This window comes from Eptesicus fuscus, chromosome 6, assembly GCF_027574615.1.
Source record: "Eptesicus fuscus isolate TK198812 chromosome 6, DD_ASM_mEF_20220401, whole genome shotgun sequence".
NCBI lineage: Eukaryota > Metazoa > Chordata > Mammalia > Chiroptera > Vespertilionidae > Eptesicus > Eptesicus fuscus.
Window position 1 is genome coordinate 16,904,343 of NC_072478.1, and position 21,100 is coordinate 16,925,442.

At 54.9% G+C, this 21,100-nt stretch overlaps 1 protein-coding gene across 1 annotated transcript; it reads left to right on the forward strand.

Moving 5' to 3' along the window:
• Nucleotides 1-662: 662 nt before the first annotated feature.
• IL12RB1 (interleukin 12 receptor subunit beta 1) lies at nucleotides 663-19,074 on the forward strand. The gene is given in 17 exon segments (XM_028132498.2): nucleotides 663-796; nucleotides 798-862; nucleotides 2,219-2,281; nucleotides 3,167-3,293; nucleotides 3,794-3,963; nucleotides 5,414-5,553; nucleotides 8,552-8,585; nucleotides 9,066-9,191; nucleotides 9,923-10,005; nucleotides 11,110-11,347; nucleotides 14,761-14,928; nucleotides 15,616-15,753; nucleotides 16,069-16,224; nucleotides 16,513-16,647; nucleotides 17,471-17,567; nucleotides 17,881-17,962; nucleotides 18,655-19,074. Coding segments are annotated over 17 exon segments (2,316 nt in total). The 3' UTR covers nucleotides 19,015-19,074.
• Nucleotides 19,075-21,100: the final 2,026 nt, after the last annotated feature.

Below are 21,100 nucleotides of genomic sequence, written 5' to 3' on the forward strand. Positions count from 1 at the left end.
CTCCCCCAGCCCTGGACAAGCACTCATCTACTTTCTGTCTGTGGATTTGCCTGTTCTGGTCATTTCATACCAATGGAATCATAGCTGTGGCTTTCGTGCCTGGCTTCTGTCACGCAGTGCCGTGTTTTTGAGGTTTACCCATGTTGTAGCATGAATCTTCCCCTTGGACATTCGGGTCTTTGTTGACAGTGGGGAGCAAGGGTGAACCCCTGAGACCCCCAGAGGCCAAGAAACAGACACAGAAGAAAGACTAATTTGAATCTAGAAGAAGCAAGGAGACTCTTTGGAGCGGAGACCCCGGGTGCCCTGAGGCTGGAGTTTGGGAAATGGGGAGGTCAGTGTTTGGGGGGGCTCCATGTACAGCAAACAATTTGTTGGGGGAGCGACCTGAGACATCCCAGGACACTGGACCCCCATTCAGCTCCTGAGGCCCAGAGGTTGTCCGGAGAGGGCTAGAGACCTGGCCGAGGACACAGAGCCCCGGCCACCCCGGGCACTAGCACTTGGTGTCCAGCTTGGGTCTGGGGCCGGCAGAACAGAACCCCAGACCGGGAACCCGGGTCTGACTTGCCGACAAAGTGGGTTGTGGCGGCATGAGGCCACGGCCACCACTGAGCTGACTTCCTGGGTTTCTCTTTCATTTTGACTCCCCGGGAAAGGCCATGACACTTAACTTTTTTTTTTAAAACCTTTTTACTCTTCTTTCTTGCTCAGCTTCAAAGTGTTCTGGGGTGAGGGCAGGGCAGTTGGGGTCTCACTGGCAGCGCAAAAGCTCTTCGGAGGCCACAGGCCCTGCGTGGACCGATGGGGTGGCGAGTGGCCAGGCTGGTCCCTCTCCTCTTCTTGCTCCCCCGGCAGTGCGGTGAGTTTCCACTCTTGTCTTGCTGGGGGGGGGGGGGCGGGGGCGGCGTGTGTGTGGAGGGTCAAGGTCCCGGGCTGGGCTGGCTTTGTGTCTCTGTGCTTTTCTTTCTCTGTTACATGGATGATCAGGGATCACGACTTTTGGGGTCAGACTTGGGCATCTCCCGTTTCAGTCTTGATTTTTGTCTCATGTGGAATGGGCTGGATGTTTGAGTCTTTCCCATCTCCCATAGTTCAATGAGAAATCGCCAAGGAAGGGATAATGAGCAAGTATGTATATGATAGACATGCCTAACATAGTATTATGTGGAATCGGTGGGAAGGGGCCCAACCTCCTGTGGATGACTGGGTTTGGACACTTTTTTGTTTTGTTTGTTATATATTTTTATTGATTTCAGAGAGGAAGAGAGAAGGAGAGAGATAGAAACACCAATGATGAGAGGGAATCATTGATTGGCTGCCTCCTGCACGCCCCACACTGGGGATGGAGCCCACAACTCAGGCATGCGCCCTGACCAGGAATCGAACTGTGATCTCCTGGTTCACAGGTCAACGCTCAACCACTGAGTCATGCAAGCAGGGCTGGGTTTGGACTTTTATTCCAGCTCTGCTATTGCTGCTGTGTGACCTCAGGCAACTTTTTGCCTCTCTGTGCCTCAGTTTCCCTCTCTGTATACTGGGGATTAGCAAGGTTTCAGGGCTTCTGGGTGTCAGACAGGGCTGGAGACCAGGGGACCCTGGATTGCTTTGGAGGAGCAGCCTGAGAGATGGATGGGTGGATGGGTGGGTAGGGAGATGGATGGATAAATGGATGGATGGATGGATGGATGGATGGATGGATGGATGGATGGATGAATGGGTAGAGAGTTGGTTGGATGGATGCATGCATGGATGGGTGGATGGGTGGATGGGTGGGTAGGGAGATGGAAGGATAAATGAATGGATGGATGGGTGGATGGATGGATAAATGGACGGATGGATGGATGGATGGATGTGGGTGGATGGATGGATGGATGGATGGATGGGATGGATGGATAGATCGATGGATGGGTAGAGAGTTGGGTGGATGGATGCATGCATGGATGAGTGGATGGGTGGATAGAGGAATAGATGGATGGGTGGATGGGTGGGTAGGGAGATGGATGGATGGATGGAGAGTTGGGTGGATGGATGCATGCATGGATGGGTGGATGGGTGGATAGAGGAATAGATGGATGGGTGGATGAGTGGGTGGGTGGGAACATAGATGGAAAAGCAGGTAAGGGGGTGGATGGCCACTTGGCCACACCCGGGCTGAGCCCCTCTCCCCAAGCAGTGAAAGGCTGAGACTGTCATTATCTCTTCATTGTCTTTACAGCCGAAGCCTGTGGTACCAGCAGGTGCAGTTTTCAGGACCTGACATACCAGAACGCAGACTCAGGTTGGGGCAGTCTCCCATTGGGGTCGTGCTGGGCTCTGGCTGACAAATCCCTAGCAGCCCTTCCCTCACTCCCCCTGCCCAGCCCGAGACTCGGACCCACCGGGGGTCTTGGGAGCTCCTGCCTGCCAGCCTGCCAGCCTGTCCTCACCAAGCTTCAGTGTCCTGGAGCAGTCACCCTCTCTGAGCCTGTCTCCTCCCTGGCAGAGTCGCAGGGCTGGCGTCTGCATCAGTTCAGATGGATCCGCATGTGGGGCAGAGTATCTGTTAAATATTTTGAATTTTTGATCCCCTCCCTGGCAGGCACTGCTGGAATATGTAGGCTTGCAATGCACCCCGCTAAGGTTCTGCCGCTGAGCAGGTGTGCCATCCATTCTTTTGTTCAAGAAATATTTACGGAGCACATACTATGTGCACACACAGTCCTAGACATGAAGGAATCAGCTGCTAGCCCAGTCGCCCTCCGAGGGCCACAGCCTCATGCGGGAGGTAGACAACAGGTCAATCAATGCATATACTGCCTACAGTGACCGGCACAGAGCTGGCTGAGGGGGACGGGCTGCTTCCAGTTGGCTGGTTGCGGGGGAGGTGACACTGAAGGGAAAACTGGAATGTCAAGATCTGGGGGAAGGGCACACACAGCACGTGCAAAGGCCCTGAGGTAGGAGTGAGCCTGGGGTGTCTGAGGGCCCATGAGGAGGCTGGTGTGGCTGGAGCAGAGGGAGCAGTGGAGATGGCAGGAGGCAGGAGTGAAAGCCCAGGAGGCTGCTGGGAGCTCGCTGTTCAGACTGTGGAGACACCGGATTGCATAAATGTCACAAAGACTCATCTTGAGGGTGTGTCGGCACAGAGCCTCCTCCCCTACTCTGTCTGTTCTCAAACCTCCAGGATTTCCTCCAGGCTCAGCCACAGGCCCCAGAGACCTGAGTTGCTACCGGACATTTGGTGCCTGTTACGAATGCTCCTGGGAGTATGAGGGTCCCGCGGCTGGAGTCAGCCACTTCCTGAGGTGCTGGTGAGGACCCCTCCCCAGACCCCAAGCCTTCACCCACATCCTGCTCTGGCTCCTGCCCCGCTGCTCCTGCCCTTAGATGCGTGATCGCGGCCCAGGGCTGGTCCTTGCCGCTTCCTGGGCCTCAGTTTCTCTTGTGAGCAGGGAGGGTGGGGAGCTCTGTGTGGTGAGGGGTCAGCTTGGGTGGGCATCCAAACTGGGCAGCAATCAGGGTCCCTCTAGTCCTTCTTTCATCCTCACCCTCTCACACATTTGTTTGTTCATCCATCCACTCACCCATCAATTCATTTTTTCCTTCTCTTTGTGAAAGCTCATGTTGGGAGACCTGGGGTCCCACAAGCCCCTCGATCCCAGGCTGATCTCCAAGGAGCCCCAGGCTTGGGAGGGGGAGTCAAAGGGGCGGAGAAGGATGCAGGGATGTGCTGTCTGCTGTCAGCTGGGCTGAGACATTTCTGGGGTCCACCAGGACCCCAGCTTCAGCATCCACACCCTCCTCCCCGCAGCCTCAGGCCCGGGCACTGCTGCTACTTCTCTGCGGGCCCGGCCACCACGCTGGAGTTCTCCGAACAGGACGGCGTACCTGTGCTCGACAACGTCACTCTCTGGGTGGAATCCTGGGCCGCTAACCGGACAGAGAAGTCGCCCAAGATCACCTTGATCCTCTACAGCTCTGGTCAGCACCCGTCCTCCTCCTCCTCTTCCCGGCGCCTTTTCCTCACACAGAGATGCCTGTGGTCCCCAAGCCTAGACCTGGGGGGATTCTGGGGCCCTGGCAAAGGGCTTGAAAATTCCAGCCACTTACACATCAAACACTGTTGCGTGACTTGGCACAGCCTTTCATGGCTCCCTGACCCTGACCCTGACCCTGACCCTGACCCTGACCCTACTGCTGGACACTCAAGTTGCTTTTGGTTTCTCCCTGACACTGTAATGGTGCCAGGACCCTTTTGTTTTTTTTTATGAATCAACAACATGCATTTATTTATTTATTTTAAAATATATATTTTTATTGATCTCAGAGAGGAAGGGAGAGGGAGAGAAAACATCAATGATGAGAAGAAGAAAAAAGAGACATCAATAATGAGAGAGAATCATTGATCGGCTGCCTCTGGCACGCCCCCTACTGGGGATTGAGCCTGCAACTTGGGCATGTGCCCTGACGGGGAATCAACCGGTGACCTCCTGGTTCATGGGTCAACGCTCAACCACTGAGCCACGCCAGCCGGGCAACAACATGCACTTAGCATATAGTTGTGGAGCTGCTACTGTGTACCGCCCTGAGCCATAGGGGCCACAGGCAAGGCCAACAGAAGTCGCAGCCTAGGGCTGGGACTAGAATGAGGCCTGCAAGGGCACCACCTGGGGTACAACATTTTAAGGGGGTGCCAAAAAGCCCTCAGTGGTGAATAGAAACAACGCTGTAACGCAATCTTTTTAAAAACCAAAATTAATGTAAAATTCCATGATGAACACAATATCAACATTTTAGATAAAGACAGGATCCAACCCTGTATTTGTACAACCTTGCCCCGCTTGCCTCACCCTAATCCTGGCCCTGCCTCTGCCTTCATGGAGCCCAGATGGGTGATGGATGAGTTGTGATTAACACACATGATGAGATACTGCTGGGAGGTCGAGGTGTTGCCTCCAGCTCAAGCTGAGTCCTGAAGGATAAATGAATCCAGCAGGAAGAAAGGTTAGAAGTGTGTTCCAGGTGGAGGCGTGTGCCACAGCAAGTGCAAAGGCCCTGGGGTAGAAGCGGGTATGACACGATGCTGGATGTCTCTCCTTAGGTCAGGCTCCTTGAAGTGGGCCTAAAAAACTAATAAGATTTCCCTCCAGAAAACAGAATTAACTACCCTCTTGTGAGCAATTGGCTATCTCACCACAGCCTTGTCAGCGATGGGTGTTAATATTTTAAAGATTTCTTCACTAACAGGATGCTGTGTATAAATTTTGACTCCTTGGCTCATAGAATTCTAGGCTTAGGCTGCAAGGGTGTCCCTGATTCGTGTTTGGGGGACTGGGCTGGGCGAGGTGTGGGCAGATTTTCTGGAATGTCGGGGACCAACAGCTCACACAGATGTCGGCTTCCCCTCCCCAACCCCCGCCTCGGCTTCCAGTAAAATACGACCCGCCGCCAGAGGACATCAAAGTGTCCCGCTTAGCAGGGCAGCTGCACCTGGAGTGGGAGACCCCAGCCCGCCAGGATGGCGCCGAGGTGCAGTTCCGGCGCCGGACGCCTGACAGTCCGTGGAAGCTGGTGAGTTTGCTTCCCAGGTCAGGGGTGGGCACAGGCCTCTTCCAGGGCACTTTCTCCCTTAAGTCAGTGCCGTCATCTCTACATCCGTTACCCCTCCCGCCCGGCCTCCACTCTCGCCCCGTGTGTAGCCTCTGAGGTTTCTCTGCCGAGCAGCTCTGATGGTGGCCTCCCTGTTCACACCCCTCCGCGGCTCCCTAATGCCTCCGGGAGGCATCCTTGTCCTCGGCCAGCCCTAGGGACCCTCACCTGCCTCCCGCGTACTCTGGCACCCTCCTGAAAGGCCTCACCCTCTCCGTCTGCCCTGGATTCCCAGCCTCCTTGCCTTTGCACGTGGAGTTTCCTCCACTTGCTTGACCCCCTCTCCACATGAGCACGTGAATCCGGCCTGCCTTAAGAATCCAGCCCCAGGGCACCTCTTCCAGGAACTGCCCTTCCACACATTCCTTCTCCTCTCTCTCTCTCTCCATCTCTCTCTCTCTCTCTCTCTCTCTCTCTCTCTCTCTCTCTCTCTCTCTCTCTCTCCTCTCTCTCTCCATCTCTCTCTCTCTCTCTCTCTCTCTCTCTCTCTCTCTCTCTCTCTCTCTCTCCCTCCCTCCCTTCCTTCTTTTTTAAAAATTGAGATGTGCTTTGGCTGGTGTGGCTCAGTTGTTAGAATGCTATCCCATGCACTGAAGGGTTGCGGGTTCAATTCTCGGTCAAGGCACATACCCAGGTTGCAGGTTGGATCCCCGTTCAGGGAGTATGTGTGATGTTTTTCTCTCACAATGATATTTCTCTCTCCTTCTCCTTTCTTCTCTCTCTCTCTCTCTCTCTCTCTCTCTCTCTCTTTTAATTCTCATTGATAAAAGAGAGGGAGGGAGGGAGGAAGGGAGAGAGAGAGAGAGAGAGAGGGAATTGATATATAACATTATATTAGTTTCAGGTGTATAACATAATGATTCAATATTTGTACATATTGCAAAATGATCACCACAACAAATCTAGTTAACTTCTGACACGATACATAGTTACAGATTTTCTTTTCCTTGTGATGAGAACTTGTAAGGTCTACTCTCCTAGCAACTTCCAAACATGCCATACAGTATTATCAGCTATAGTCACCATGCTGCACATCACATCTCCATGACGACTTAGCTTGTAACTGGAAGTTTGTATCTTTTGACCATCTTCCACCATTGGTCCTACCCCCCGCCCCCGCACCCCCGATTCTCTGGCAACCACTTATCTGTTCTCTGTATCCGTGAATTTGGTTTTCTATTTTGTGTTTTTCAGGCTCCACATATAAATGAGATCATATGGTTTTGTCTTTCTCTGTCTAATTTATCTCACTTAGTACAATGCCCTCAAGTTTTGTCACAAATGGCAAGATTTCCTTATTTTTTTATGGCTGACTAATATTCCATTGTAGGTACATCTACCACTTTTTCTTTACTCATTCATCGATCGATAGATGTCTCGTTGTTTCCATGTCTTGGTTATTGTAAATGATGCTGCAATGGACACAGAGGTTCATGTCTTTTTGAGTTAGTGTTTTGTTTCCGTCAGATAAACACCCAGAAGTGGAATTTCTGGCCCGTATGGTAGTTCTGTTTTTATTTTATTTTTTAAATTTATTTATTTTTAGAATATATTTTATTGATTTTTTTACAGAGAGGAAGGGAAAGGGATAGAGAGTTAGAAACATCGATGAGAGAGAAACATCGATCAGCTGCCTCCTGCACACCCCCCACTGGGGATGTGCCTGCAACCAAGGTACATGCCCTTGACCGGAATCGAACCTGGGACCCTTCAGTCCGCAGGCCGACGCTCTATCCACTGAGCCAAACCGGTCAGGGCTGGTAGTTCTGTTTTTAATTCTTTGATGAACGCCCACACTATTTTCCATTGTGGCCGCATCAATTTACAAGCCCATCAACAGTGCACCCGGGTCCCCTTGATCTCCACATTCTCGCCAGCATTTGTTATCTCTCGTCACTTAACCATTTTAACAGGTGTGATATGCAATGTGGCTTTGATTTGCATTTCCCTGGTGATTAGTGATGTTGAGCATATGTTCATGCACCGGCTGGCCATCTGTGTGTCTGCTTTGGACCTCCATTCATTCTTCAGCTTCTGTCTGTTCCCTGCTCTGTAGCCCCCCTGCCCCAGCCAGACAAGCCTGCACCTGCAAGAAACCTCAGCCCAGACCCAGTCCCCCAGGAGCCCCAAGTGTGAGGGAGACAGACCCCCAGCCTCTGAATTGTGGCCAGTCTCCTCCTCCCTCAGACTGGGAGCATCCCGAGGGTCCCAGGGAGTTGCCTCAGCTTCAGCCCCATCTTCCCTCCAAATGTTGTGTCCCTCCTGAGCCTCAGTTTCCCCATCAGATGTCTAGGTTTGGATCAATCGGCAGCAGGTGACATGGGACCCTGATGGGGAGGGACCTCTCTCTGTTTTATCTCCAGACCCCATAAGCACACTCTGCAGTAGCCCCCTCAGACCCTGTAGGTGAGGAAACTGAGGCGCGGGGTGCCAGGAACCTCCCAGGGTCCCCAGGGAGTGTGGGGCAGGGCTTTTCTGATCCCCAACGCTACAGACAGATAGGTTTTGCCTCCTAAAATATTTCTTTTAGGAAATTATAAAATACATTTTGTCTCCTAAAACAATTCTTTTATAAATGTTTAACATTGGGATCATCTTAGATTTTCAGAAAAGTTAAAAATAAATACAAGGAGCTCCCACAGAACCTTTGCCCAGCTTCCCTCCGTACATCCCTGACTACGATGCACAGGGCACGTGACTATGAACCAGACTCCGAAGGTTATTGGATGCTACTCATTTTCCCGAGAATGTCTTCTCTCTGCTCTTGGATCCATTCCGGGGTTTCCTACTGCCCTTAGCAAAATCATATTTTTAAGTAAGATGTTAATAATAAATGAATAATATTTTTACTAATAATGTTAGAGCCAGTATTTTTCAGCACCAAAATGTAAAACAATATATAAATATGGTCTTGTCCTAGGGTGACTGTGGACATCAGGACGATGCTGGCTTTGGTGAGAATAAGAATAGTAACAGCAACAGCTGCAGCAAATTATCATTAATCAAGCACCTACTGTGTGCCAGACAAGTGCTAAGTTCTTTGTGTACCTATTGGTCGGCCCTGTGGTTCTGTATTGGATTAGTCCCATTTTACAGGTGAGAAAACAAAGGCTGGGGGTATGTGTGTGAGAAGCCATAGGCCAAAGTCACATTACAAGGGGTGGCCTGGCTGGGACTCGAACCAGGGACAGAGAAAGACGTAGATGATCCTTGAGGCCACAGGAGGACAGGTCATGGCCTGTTCCTGCCATATCCTCAGGGCCTGGCACACAGTCGGCTCTTAGAAAGTGCGTGTATACAATTGGCACCCAATAAGTGCATGTACACAGTTGGCGCTCAATAAGCGCACAATGGCTAAGTGACCAGTGCCATGCCCACTGCACCCCCAAATGTGGGACAGCCCCGTGGTCTGATGTTTGATCTCTTTTCCCCAGAGTCATGCCTCTGCCCGCTGGAGATGAACGAAGCCCAGGAGCTCCAGCTCAGGCGCCGGCAGCTTGGGCCAGGCGCCCTGCAAGGTCCCTGGAGCAGCTGGAGCAGCCCCGTGTGCGTGCCCCCTGGTGAGCGCGCCAGAGCTGCAGGAACAGGGGCGGGCGTGAGAACTAAGGCAGCGGGCGTTAGAACCAAGGCAGCGAGTGCTAGAAACAAGATGGCAGATGTTTGAAATGAGGCAGGAGGAGACATTGGCGAACGTCATTAACAGGGGGCAGGGAGCGGGTTTCCCTTTGTAAGTTGTGGTGAATCCATAACCGAAAAAGAAAACATTTATCCATCTTCTTCTCCTTCCGGTTTGGTTGGTTTGTGTCTTTTCAAGTCCCACGAGGAACAGACAGGGGAAGGGGCTGTGTCAGGAAGATATGTTCCCAAATCACACAGGCGGCTGGGGCCCGGGCAGCTCGGGAGAGGAGATGTGCCCTCCCCCTGCCCCCGCCCCGCCCAACCCCCCGCAGGGGGCGGGGAGGGAGGGGGGATGGGGGTGACTGTCAACCTTTGCCCCCAGCCCCGCCATGGGGGCTTCCTCCTTCCCAATGGCATATCTGCTGGGAAAGAACTCTTAAGAATTGCTTTCTGGTTTTTATTTAAGTTGTGGTAAAGAACACATACCATGAAACGCACCATTTCACACATTTCGCTCATCGCATTAAGTATGTTCATGTTGTGGAGCGTCAATCCCCCATCTGTGTTTCCTGGGAGGAAGGGAAAGGTCTCAGGGGCCCTCCAAGGTTTGCAGGAGGCTGTGAGGAAGGACAACCCCTGCCTCCAGCCTCACTGTCTCACTGTCTCCTGACAGAACCGCCTCCACAGCCCAAGGTGAATCTCTCGGTGGAGCCGCTTGGCCAGGACGGGAGGAGGCAGGTGACCCTGCAGAGGCAGGTAATGAGGGCTCTTGCAGGGCTGTGTGCGCAGTGCCCGGGGAGAAGGAGACGAGAGACTGGCGGGGGGCGGGGGGCGGGGGAGTCGGTTCACAAGTGGGAGATGGAGGGACAAGGGGGAGATGGAGGGAGACAAGACGTGGAGGTGGCAGGGACGGGGAGGAAGGTGGGGTTAACTCAGAAGGTATTGGGGAACCCTGGAGGGAGGGTAGGTGTGCGGAGGGATCTGGCTGGACTCAGGTGTTCATGGGCTCCCTCTGGTGGCCACCAGGGGAACAGATTGTGGGGGCCTCCTGTGGACACTGGAAGGCCAGGAAGGGGTCTGTGTGGGAGATCATTTTTAAAAAATCCCCCAAACAACCCATTTATTACGGACAGTCTAATTAAGCCCATTTCACAGAGAAGGAAACTAAGGCACAGAGGGAAAATGTCTTACCTGCCCCGGCTGGTGTGGCTCGGTTGGAGTGCCGTCCCATACACGGAAAAGTTGTGGGTTCGATTCCCGGTCAGGGCACACACCTAGGTTTTGGGTTCAATCCCCGGTTGGGGTGCACATGGGAGGCAATCGGCTGATGTTTCTGTCTCACACGGATGTTTCTCTCCCCCTTCCCCTCTCTCTAAAATCAGTAAACATATCCGTGGGCGAGGACCAAAAATTTAGCTCGAATAGCCTGAGTCAGGGGCAAAAGCATGACAGATGTCACCCTCACTGACTCAGCCGGGGCCCCAGGGGGCCATCACAATAAGTCTACACGGAGACTCCTTTGCTTCCAGGGTTTCCTCTCATTTGAATCCCTTTTCTCAGGAAAAATTTCCAGGGTTGAGGTCACTGGGTCCAAAAATGGAAACTCTCCTCTCCTGGCTCTCAGTGGGTTTTTCCACATTACCCCCCCCACCACCAAACCAATCCAAACAAACAAAACCAGCGTGCATTGGATGTGAATGCCTTGCTGGCATCGAGGTTTATTATTTGTAACATGTTGGCATATGTCACAGGCTGCGGCCCATGGATGAGTCTGTGTTCACGGGCTCTGCCCTGATGTTGGCCCATGAGGACAATGAACGTGTTCAGATCCCCACAAGCCGTCTCTCCCACTCCTGACAGCTGTCCCGGCTCCAGCTCCCCGAAGGCTGCCGTGGGCCCAAGTCTGGCGCCAGGGTGACCTACGAGCTCCACCTGCACATGCTGTCCTGTGCGTGCAAGCCCCAGGCCACGAGGACCCTGCGCCTGCAAAGACCGCTCCGCCTCTCGGGGGCTGCCTACAACCTGACTGTCGTCTCCAGGAATCGCTTTGGCCCCGGCCCCAACCAGTCGTGGCACATTCCGGCCCACACACACCCAGGTGACTCCTCCGGCTGGGGCGGGCCCCTGGGAGGGAGCACCTGCTCTGAGCCTCAGCTGGACTAGGCTGAGGGGGATGAGGCACAAGCGCTTAAGGGGGTGTCTAACTTAGGGGTGTGTCAAAAGTCAGTAATCAAGATACATAATGTTATAATGCAATATTTTTTTAAAATTCTCATCGGCAAACTACAGCCCAGGCTAACTGTCTGTTTTTTAAATCAAGTTTTATGGGGACAAGGGCTGGGGTCAGGTTGTGGTGAATGAGTCAGGGTCATGTGAGTACAGGGTTGATTCTATCTTCATTTAAAATCTTGGTATTTTGTTTTATATGTATACATATATACATATATATACCATCTATATGTATAAAAACCTAAGCGACCGTTTGACTGGTAGCTATGACATGCACTGACCACCAGGGGGTAGACACTCCGACCGGTAGGTTAGCTTGCTGCTGGGGTCCGGCTGATGGGGACTGGGTGAGATGGGCCAGACATGCCCTGGAGCCCTCCTGCGGTCCCTCCCCAGCTTCAGCCTGATCCCGCAGGCCAGGCCAAGGGACCCCACTGGTGCACAAATCCGTGCTCCAGGCCTCTAGTATATATATAAATATATACATGTATTTATATATAAAATTTAAAAAATCAAGATTTATATTGCCCTGGCTCAGTTGGTTGGAGTGTCATCCCATACACCAAAAGGCTGCAGGTTCGATTCCTGGTCAGGGCAAATACCTGGGTTGCAGGTTTGATCCCTGGTTGGGGCAGGAATCAACCAATGGATGTTTCTCTCTCTCTCTTTCTCTCTCTCTCTCTCTTTCTCTCTATATATATATATTTATATTGATTTCAGAGAGGAAGGGAGAGGGAGAGAGAGATAAAAACACCAATGATGAGAGAGAATCATTGATTGGCTGCCTCCTGCACAACCCGAACTGGGGATCAAGCCCACAACCTGGGCATATGCCCTGACCAGGAAACGAACTGGTAACCTCTTGGTTCCTGGATCGACACTCAACCACTGAGCTACACCCGGCTGGGTGGATGTTTCTCTCTCTCAAAAAAAAAATCTAAAAAAATAAAAATAAATTAAAAAAATGAAAACATAAAAATAAAAAAATAAACAAAACATATATATATATATATAAATAAAATATAAGATATATATATATATATTAGTATATATACTGTATATCCTATATAATAAAGATGTAATATGCAAATTAACCCTCACGCCCTCACAATATGGCTGCCTATGACCAGGCCGGCAGCAGGGTTAGTGAGGGACAACCAAACGACTGAACAAGCAGGCTGCGTGGGATGACCAAGCTGGCAGGGGGGAGCATATGGGGGCAATTAGGCTGGTGGGGGGGCAGTAAGGGGCGACTAGGCTGACATGGGGGCAGTTAGGGGCGACCAGGCCAGCACGCAGAGGCAGTGAGGGGCGATCAGGCTGGTGGGGGGGGGCAGTTAGGGGCAACCAGGCAGGCAGGCAGGTGAGCGATTAGGAGCCAGCGGTCCAGGATTATGAGAGGGATGTCTGACTGCCGGTTTAGGCTCAATCCCTGGATTGGGCCTAAACTGGCAGTCGGACATCCCTCAAGGGGCCCCAGATTGGAGAGGGTACAGGCTGGGCTGAGGGGACACCCCCCCCCCCGTGCATGAATTTCATGCACTGGGCCTCTAATATATACACATACTAGCATTCCCGTTGCAGGAAAAATCCTGCAATAGGATTTCCTGCTGCACTCTACCCCGCCTCCGTTCCTCCCTTGTCGCCCGCCCCGCCTTCTCCGCCAGCCCGCTTGCTTTTCCCTTCACCCCCGGCCCTGACTTCGCTCCTCCCTTCTCCCCGCCCCCCCCCCCCCCCGCCACCGGCTTGCTTGCTTCTTCAAAGCTTTACTCCCTTCTGCAGCTCTTGGCTTCTTTCGACGCTGTCTTGATATGCAAATTAGCCACCATCTTTGTTGGGTAATTTGCATACCCGTCCTGATTGGTTGGTGGGTGTGACTTGGCTGGTGGGCGTGGCTTAGGTGAAGCGAAGGTGCGGTCAATTTGCATATTTGTCTATTATTAGATTAGATATATATTTGAGGTGAAATTCACATAACAAAATTAACCATTTTAACATGTGCCATCCAGTGGCATTTAGTGCATTCACAATGTTGTGCAACCGCCACCTCTAATTCCAGGACATTTCCACCCCCCGAAAAGAAACTACATCCCATTGGCAGTGGCTCCCTGTCCCTCCTCCCCAGCCCCTGGCAACCACTAATCTACTTTCTGTCGCCATGGGTCTGCCTGGTTTGGACATTTCATGTAGATGGAATCGCAGGCCAGGTGGCCTTTGTGCTGCCTTCTCACGCTCAGCACGATGTCTCCCGGTGCATCCCCAGGTCGCGTGTTGGTGCAGCTGAGCAATGCTCCGCTGTGTGGGTGGGCCACCTGTTGTTTGTCTGCTTACCCGCTGACCAACATTTGGCTGCTTCCACCTTTCAGTGGCTATGAATAGTGCTCATCACATATTCTTGCATTCATTTTGATTTTTAAAAAAGATTGCGTTAGGACAGTGTTTATCTCGATGGCTGAGTTCTCCTCCTTTCCTCCTTAAATGTCAGGCCGGAGGCGAGTGCCTCGCTCGGCTCAGCCTGGCCCTGACCCTGGCCCTGGGCCTGTAGAGAGCACTCAACAGCCCTGTGAGGGCAGGGCTGCTGCAATGATGCCCGTTTCAGAGCTGAGACAACGAGGCTCAGGCAGGTGAAGTCGCTCGCCAGGGTGGCACAGCAGTGAGTCTGCCAGCTCCTGGCCTGGTTTGGGCCATGGCCTTGCTGTGTGACCTTGGGCTGGTGACTCGCCCTCTCTGAGCCTCAGTTTCTATATGATTGGGGTAATCATGGTCCCATTTCGTGTAGCAAAGTGGTGCCTGTAAAGTACTTGGCACTGGCCTGGGGGCACAGTTGGTGCTTGGAAGCAGCACTCGCCTCTCTGAGGTTGCTGCAGGTTTGCCGCTCTGTTGACTAAAGAGTTTGCCGACCACTGCTCTAGGGGATGGGAGCGATGCACCCAGGGGACTGAGTGGGTGTGTCCTTGGCCTCTGAGATCTGCTCATGCCCCACCCCCGACTGGGTGAGGTGGGTGGGGGCTGGCCAGGCATCTGCTGGAGCAGGAGACGCCCACCAGGCTGGTGCAGGGAGTCCCTCAGCCCAGGTAGCACTGCTGGGAGTGTCAACTCATTCAAACAGCCTCTGTCCCCTCTGGGCCCAGCCTCCCACTCGGCAGCCCCCAGCGTGAGGAGACAGAGGTACAGACACTCTGGGCCCCGTGGGGTAGAGCTGGGCAAGAGGGGGCGGGGCTCCAGGAGCTTGGTGGGGGGCAGAGTGAGGCGGCTGTCCTGAGGTGCCCCGTCTCCTTGCAGAACCAGGAGCTCTGAACATCAGCGCCGGAGCCCACGGGACCACTATGCGTTGGCCGGCCCGGGTCCCGGGCCTCACATACTGCATTGAGTGGCAGCCCCAGGGCCAGGACGAGAGCCCTGCCTGCTGCAACCTGACCGTGCCCAGAGACCCGGATTCTTCTGGAACTGGTACCAGGGTGGTGGCTGCCCTCTGCCTGCCTCCTCCGTGAGAGCTCCCGGGCAGCTCAGTCCTGCGGGGGCTGCACCTGGAGGGTGTCTGAGGCCTGGAGAGTCTGGCCACTTGCTTGAATGACACCACGGTGGGGAGAGGCCGAGCCGAGCCTCCCCACCCCCCATGCAGGCTGGAGCCTCCCGCTGGGAACCTGGGGCGGTGACAGGGCTGAGCCCTGGGCGGGTGGCGCCCAGGCGGCTAATGAGTCTCACATTCCAGGGTGTTTCTTAAACATTCACCCTCATCTGGGAAGGTGGCAGCTGGCAAGATGCTGGTGACAAAGCAATGAGGCCTCTGGAGGGAAAGAGAGGGTGCCCTGTGGCCCAGGCAGCCTTTCGCTCCCCCACTTCCTGCCCTGGGCCTGGCTGGGGCCACGGGAGGCTTTAGCCTCAACCTGCCCCTCAAAGAGCTCCTAGCCTGGGGAGGAAGAGCGGGACAGAGACTCTGCCCGTGGGGTACTGGCTGGGCTAGAGGGGTTCGGGTGGGTTGGGGAGCGTAGGGAGGGACCCTGGAGGAGGGGACATTGGGGCAAAGGCTGTGGGGTAGGAGTCGGAGTAGGAGCTCCTGGCAGAGGGCACAGCCCGTGCAAGGTGCAGAGGTGGGAACACACTGCCGACTGGCCTGGCCCTTGCTAATCCTTCCAGCAACCCTCCACTGGAGCCGAGCTTCCGGGGCGCTGGGGCCGAGGGGGTGCTACCGCATCACCATCTTTTCCTCCGCACGGCCCAGGAACCTCACCTCGTGGTCCACGGTCTTGTCCGCCTACCACTTCGGGGGCAATGGTGAGTGGCGCAGACTGGCAGGGTGGTCTCCCCGCAGACTCAGCAGCGGCCGCAGGAGCCAGGGGGAGGAACAGCATTTAGAGTCACCGGCTGTGTGTCGGCCCTGGCCCAAGCCGGACGTGTGGCGCGAGCTCAGTCACCTCCTAAGACACCGAGAGGCGTTGCCCCGTTTCATAGATAAGAGCACGGAGCTCAGAGAAGGGAGAGGAGAGTGGTGGAGCTGGGAGCCTGCGGCCAAGGGGACCTGGCCGTGCTGGGAAGGAAGTGCGTGGCCGGGGCTCTGGGGGCTGACCGTGGCCATGATGCTGCTTGCAGCCTCGGAGGCTGGGAGCCCACAGCGCGTTTCGGTGAAGATGCTCAGCCGGGACGCGGTGTCTGTGGCCTGGACGCCGTCGCTGCTGAGCCCCTGCCCCGGCGTCCTGGAGAAGTACGTTGTACGCTATCGGGAGGAGAACAGCACCCAGGTGACCGGTATGCGGGGCAGCGCGGGCCTGGTTGGGGGGAAGGGGTCTGGGCTTGAGGCCTGCCTCGCGACGTGACCCTGGGCCCCGCCCTGCCCCTCTCTGGGCCCCGCCCTGCCCCTCTCTGGGCCTTCGTTCTCCAATCGCACAAGGTACTTGGACTCAGGGGTCTTGGCTGCCCCAGAGAGGGCCCAGGGGGCATTGGCCCGGTGCTCACAATGTGCCGGGTGTTTGCACGGCAGCCCAGCCTCCTGGAAGTAAAGGGGGTCCCTGGACCCGTGGTTGCCTCCCCCTGCAGAGCTGCCCGTGAACCCCACAGAGACCCAGGTCGCCCTTGTTGGCCTGCGGCCTGGCACAGCCTACAGCGTGCAGGTGCGAGCAGACACTGCCACACTGACCGGCGCCTGGAGCCAGCCCCAGCTCTTCCACACAGGTGAGTGGGGGCCCGGGGCAGGGCCCAGGTATTTCCCAGCATGCACTGCCCCGAGTCCGCGAGCAGCCCTGCCCTCCATGCATCCCCTTCAGGAGAAAGTCCCGGCCTGATCTGCTCCCACCGCCTCCACCCACCTCATCTCCTACAGCTTCCCCGTTTGAACCCTCTCTCACACTCCTGTGGCCTTGCCCAGGAGGGCCCCTCAAATGCCTGGAATGTTTGTTTTCTTTGTTGTCAAACTCCAATGCAAAAGCTTCTTCCTCCAGGAAGCCTTCTGTGCTTTCCTCTGGGCACCCTCCAGCTGTGACTGCCCCTCTTCCCCACCTGACACCTTGGGAATGGGGGGGGGGGTGTCTGTGGCTGGCTCTGCCTCCTCCAGCTGGTATGTGGGCAGCACAGGAATGCATATGAATGAATGAGTGTCTTTCTCATCACAAAGTGTGGGAGGTGGGCTCCATTGTCTCGGGGATTGTCGCCGTGAGAGATTTGGAGACTAAATGATCCCTGTTCCTGCCACGGACCCTGCCTGCGGTCCTCGCAGTGAAACCCGGACAGAACCAATAGTCAGTCTCAGTGTGGTGTGGGCATCTCGGGCCCAGGGGCGCTACAGAGCACTTCCTGTGTGCCAGGCCTTCCTCCCGCCGTCACGGGCCAGGAGACCCCCCTGGACTCCCCCTTCACAGATGAGGAAACTGAGGCATGGTGGGGCTGGCGGTGTGCCAGGGTCTGCAGGGAGGCGATGGAGAGCCTGACCCACCCAGCTCCCTCCCTGACGAGAGGCAGGAGGCACCCCTCCCCCAACCCAAGCTCTCTCACCCCGAAGGTGTCCAGCTTCCGGAGTTGTCCATCATCGTCGCCTCTCTGGGCAGCTTCCTCAGCATCCTCCTCCTGGGCGTCCTTGGGTACTTCAGTCTGAACAGGTAATTCACAACCTCTCCCTGACACGATCCCCCCACAACAGCTACAGCAACAGCAACAGTAATAACCACTCACTCCAAAAAGAGATTTGTGCTCAGACGAGAAAGCTGAGGTCTAGATGGTCAGGGCAAGCAGCAGCGGGGGCAGAGCTAGGTGTGACCCCGGGTCTGTCAGACTCCTGCCCTGCCCTGCCCTCCCAATCCACATCCTCACGGCCTTTGTAACCTAATGAAGACAAAAATGTAAGCCAGAACCACACAACAGTAAGAATAGACAGACGCGCTGCTCCCCTGACCGGCTCCCCTCTCTCTCCAGGGCTTTGCCACTCCTGTGCCCGCCCCTGCCCACACCCAGTGCCAGCACCGCTGTTGAGTTTCCTGGCAGCCAGGGGAAGCAGGTAAGGGCTCCTTTTGTAATTCTAGGTCCTGTTTGTGCGTCTATACTCTGGGCAAGGGCTCTGCTGAGGAATTAGCTCATTTTATTCTCCTCCAACTCACTAAGTCAGGGACTCCCAACAACCTGTCCTATTTCACAGATGGGAAAGCAGAGGCCCAAAGAGAAACCTCCTGTGGGCCATTTCCTAACAGCAGATGCACCTCAGAGTGACTTGGACCAAAAGGGAACCTAAGGGGGAAAAAAAAAAAAATCCCAGGGTGGGGGCTTCAGGCATGGCGGGATCCAGGAACCATGGCTTCATCTTTCCGTGCTGCTGTCCTCCCTACACACTTCTTTCCCAGGCAGGCTCCGTCTTCCCCCGTCGGAGAGAATGTCCATTTCCCCCATTGACTGGAGCAAAACTCTCAGGGCCATCACTGATTGGCTCAGCATGGGTCACGTGCCCCATCCCTGAGCCTCCAGCAAGCCAGGAGGCTGGAGTGCTCTGATTGGCTGGGCCAGAGTTACAGGCCCAATCACATCAACTATGAGGAAAGCAGGCGCAATTTCCCAAAGAGAAGTGGGGGTCATTCCAGTGGATCTTCAAACGGGCCTCCAGTTTTAGAGAATGAAGCCAGTGGGGACCTGGCCCACCCCGTATGTGGGTGGGAAACAGAGCCCTGCCCACAGCCTCGCCCTGTCCTCCCTCCCCAGGCTTGGCAGTGGGCCAGCCCGGCGGACTTCCAGAAGGAGGAGGAAGAGTCCCTGAGAGAGGCCCTGGTGGTGACCATGCCGTGTGGAAAAGGCGAGGTGGCTGACCTGCGCACACCCGGCCCTCTCCAGGACAGGACGGAGCTGCCTTGGGGAGCCCGTGAGCCAGCCCTGGACGCAGACCTGTCCTTGGAGGACAGGAGACAGGTGCAAGGACACCCCGAGGCCGGGGCTCTGGAGCCCAGCGGGCAGGACAGTCGGGAGGGCAGCTCTGCCCAGGCGGCTGGACGGTCCCTGCTCCTGGGAGACCAAACGCAGAGTCCCCGGTCTGACGGCCCTCGGCAGACGGGCCTGGAGGCCTGAGGGGGAAGAGGGAATGTCCACCTCATCTTATGGACAGGACAGAGAGACTGACGATGGAAATCATGGCAGCAGCTGATTAAATGCTTACTGCATACCCAGCTTGTTCTCTTCAGACACTCGCATGATGCCCGAGGCACATCGCTGTCCTATTTTACTATTTTACAGACGTAACAACGGAGGCAAGTGGCTTCCGTGAAGCCACACAGCACGGTGGGAGTCAAACTCCAGCCAAGTGACCCGTACCCCACTTCCCCCTCCCAGGTTCTGCCACCATTGCCCCTCTCCCCACTCTGTCCAGCACCTGTTGCCACATGTCCTGTGAGGGGAACCCTAAAAACCTCCATGAAACAGAAGTGGCTACGCCAGGCTGGGCTTGACATTATGGGGCAGGGGCAGGCACTGCCATTGGCCTGTTGGGGTGGAATAGACTGGAGAGTGGCCCCGGGGAGTCGAAGCTGATCCCAGGGTCCTGGGCTGGGGGTTCCGTATCAGGAGCACTGGAGGGGGAGTCTGGCCATTCAGCTCCGCCCTGCACGGCAGGGTCTCCAGGCTCAGAGGATCTAGGTGAGGGGAAAAGAAGGGGGCCTCCAACATTCTGGGGGAGGTGATGGCCCCTTTCTAACCTCAGTCTCCTCCCCTGTAGGATGGGAGTGAAGATAACATAGACCTCATGGAGCTGTTGGGGGAGTCTAAGCCTTAACAAATGAGCCTTCTCTTGGGCTCTTGGGATTTCCCCCTCCCCCGCTCCTCTGAAGCGGGAATTTCCGCTCAAAATCTCAATAGGAAGCCGATAATTAAGTCTTGATTCATTCATTCCACAAGCATTTAATCTTTTCTGGTTCCTCCAAGAGCACCCCGCGCATTCCCACAATGGCCACCAGGTGGCGGCAGCGGCGCGTGTCTCTCAGATGTGGTCTGCCCCTCCTCCTCCCACCTCCCGCGGAGTTTGCAAAACAGACTTTTCCGGTTTAAAAGATGGAAACTCACAACTACTGAATTTTATGGCAAAAGAAGATGAGGCCAGTGGGTGAGGAACACCAGGAAGCCGGTAAAACTGGGAGGCAGGAGGTTCCGGTCCTGCCCATTTGAGGGGCCACAGTTTCCCATCTATGCATCTAGATGGGGGCCACGGAGGCCTTAGCCCCTGTGCTCCAGTTACACGTGGCTGTTCACTGTTCCCTCCTTGGATTCCCCACCTCCCAGCTTTTGCACAAGCCTGCCCTCCACCAGGCATGCATTCACTGGAGGGACCCCCTCTTCATTCCTTAGGGCTGGGCTCCATCCTGAGAAGGTGGCTCAGACAGGAAAGGATGCTGGCTCAGCAGCCTCATGAAAAAGACCAGAGCGGCCTGACTCCCCTCAAGTCTAGAACCCTCCATCCCCACTCCCCACAGTGGAGCCTCCGTGTCAGCAGTCTCAGTCTTGGGCCTACCCAGTAGCACAGGACCCAGTTTGGCCATAAACTTACCCCCAGGCACAGCCCTCTGGGTCCAAGGGGCAGGAATTAGATGTTTATTGAGCACCGCCTACAACTCCTGCTGAAGGGAATGGGAAAGGAACACCCTACTTCCATGGGGGAAGGCTGAGCCTCCCTCAGAGAGAAGCTGCAGGGAGGAGAGTGGTACAGAAAGATGGGTCCCTAGTCCCTGGATCTAGCCATGCCTGAAGCCCATCACCCTAGGATTTTTTTCATCAGGTTCCCTTTTTGTTGAAGCTACCCTGAGTTCTGTTTCTGCTGTGAAGAAAAGACCCACAAGACCCCTGTCTGGGCCTCTGCTTGCCCGTCTGTTGAATAGGAAGGAGTCCAGAACACTGGTTGTGGGCCCTACCTTAATGGGTTGGGCAACCCTGCTTAGCAGAGCCCTGATCCAGTGTTTATTCTTGAGCACCTGCTGTATACGCATTAACCTAGGGCCTAGGCTCTTCTGAGTGTTGATCCTTCTTCAGCTCCTCCCAGCAGCTCCAGAGTCACAACTGTGGTAGACTTCTGCATTTCACAGCTGCATTCATTCATTAAATCAGGAAGTCAGTGTTGAGCACCTACTGTATACCAAGTCCTGTTCTGCACAGTTCCCATCATGAGGGG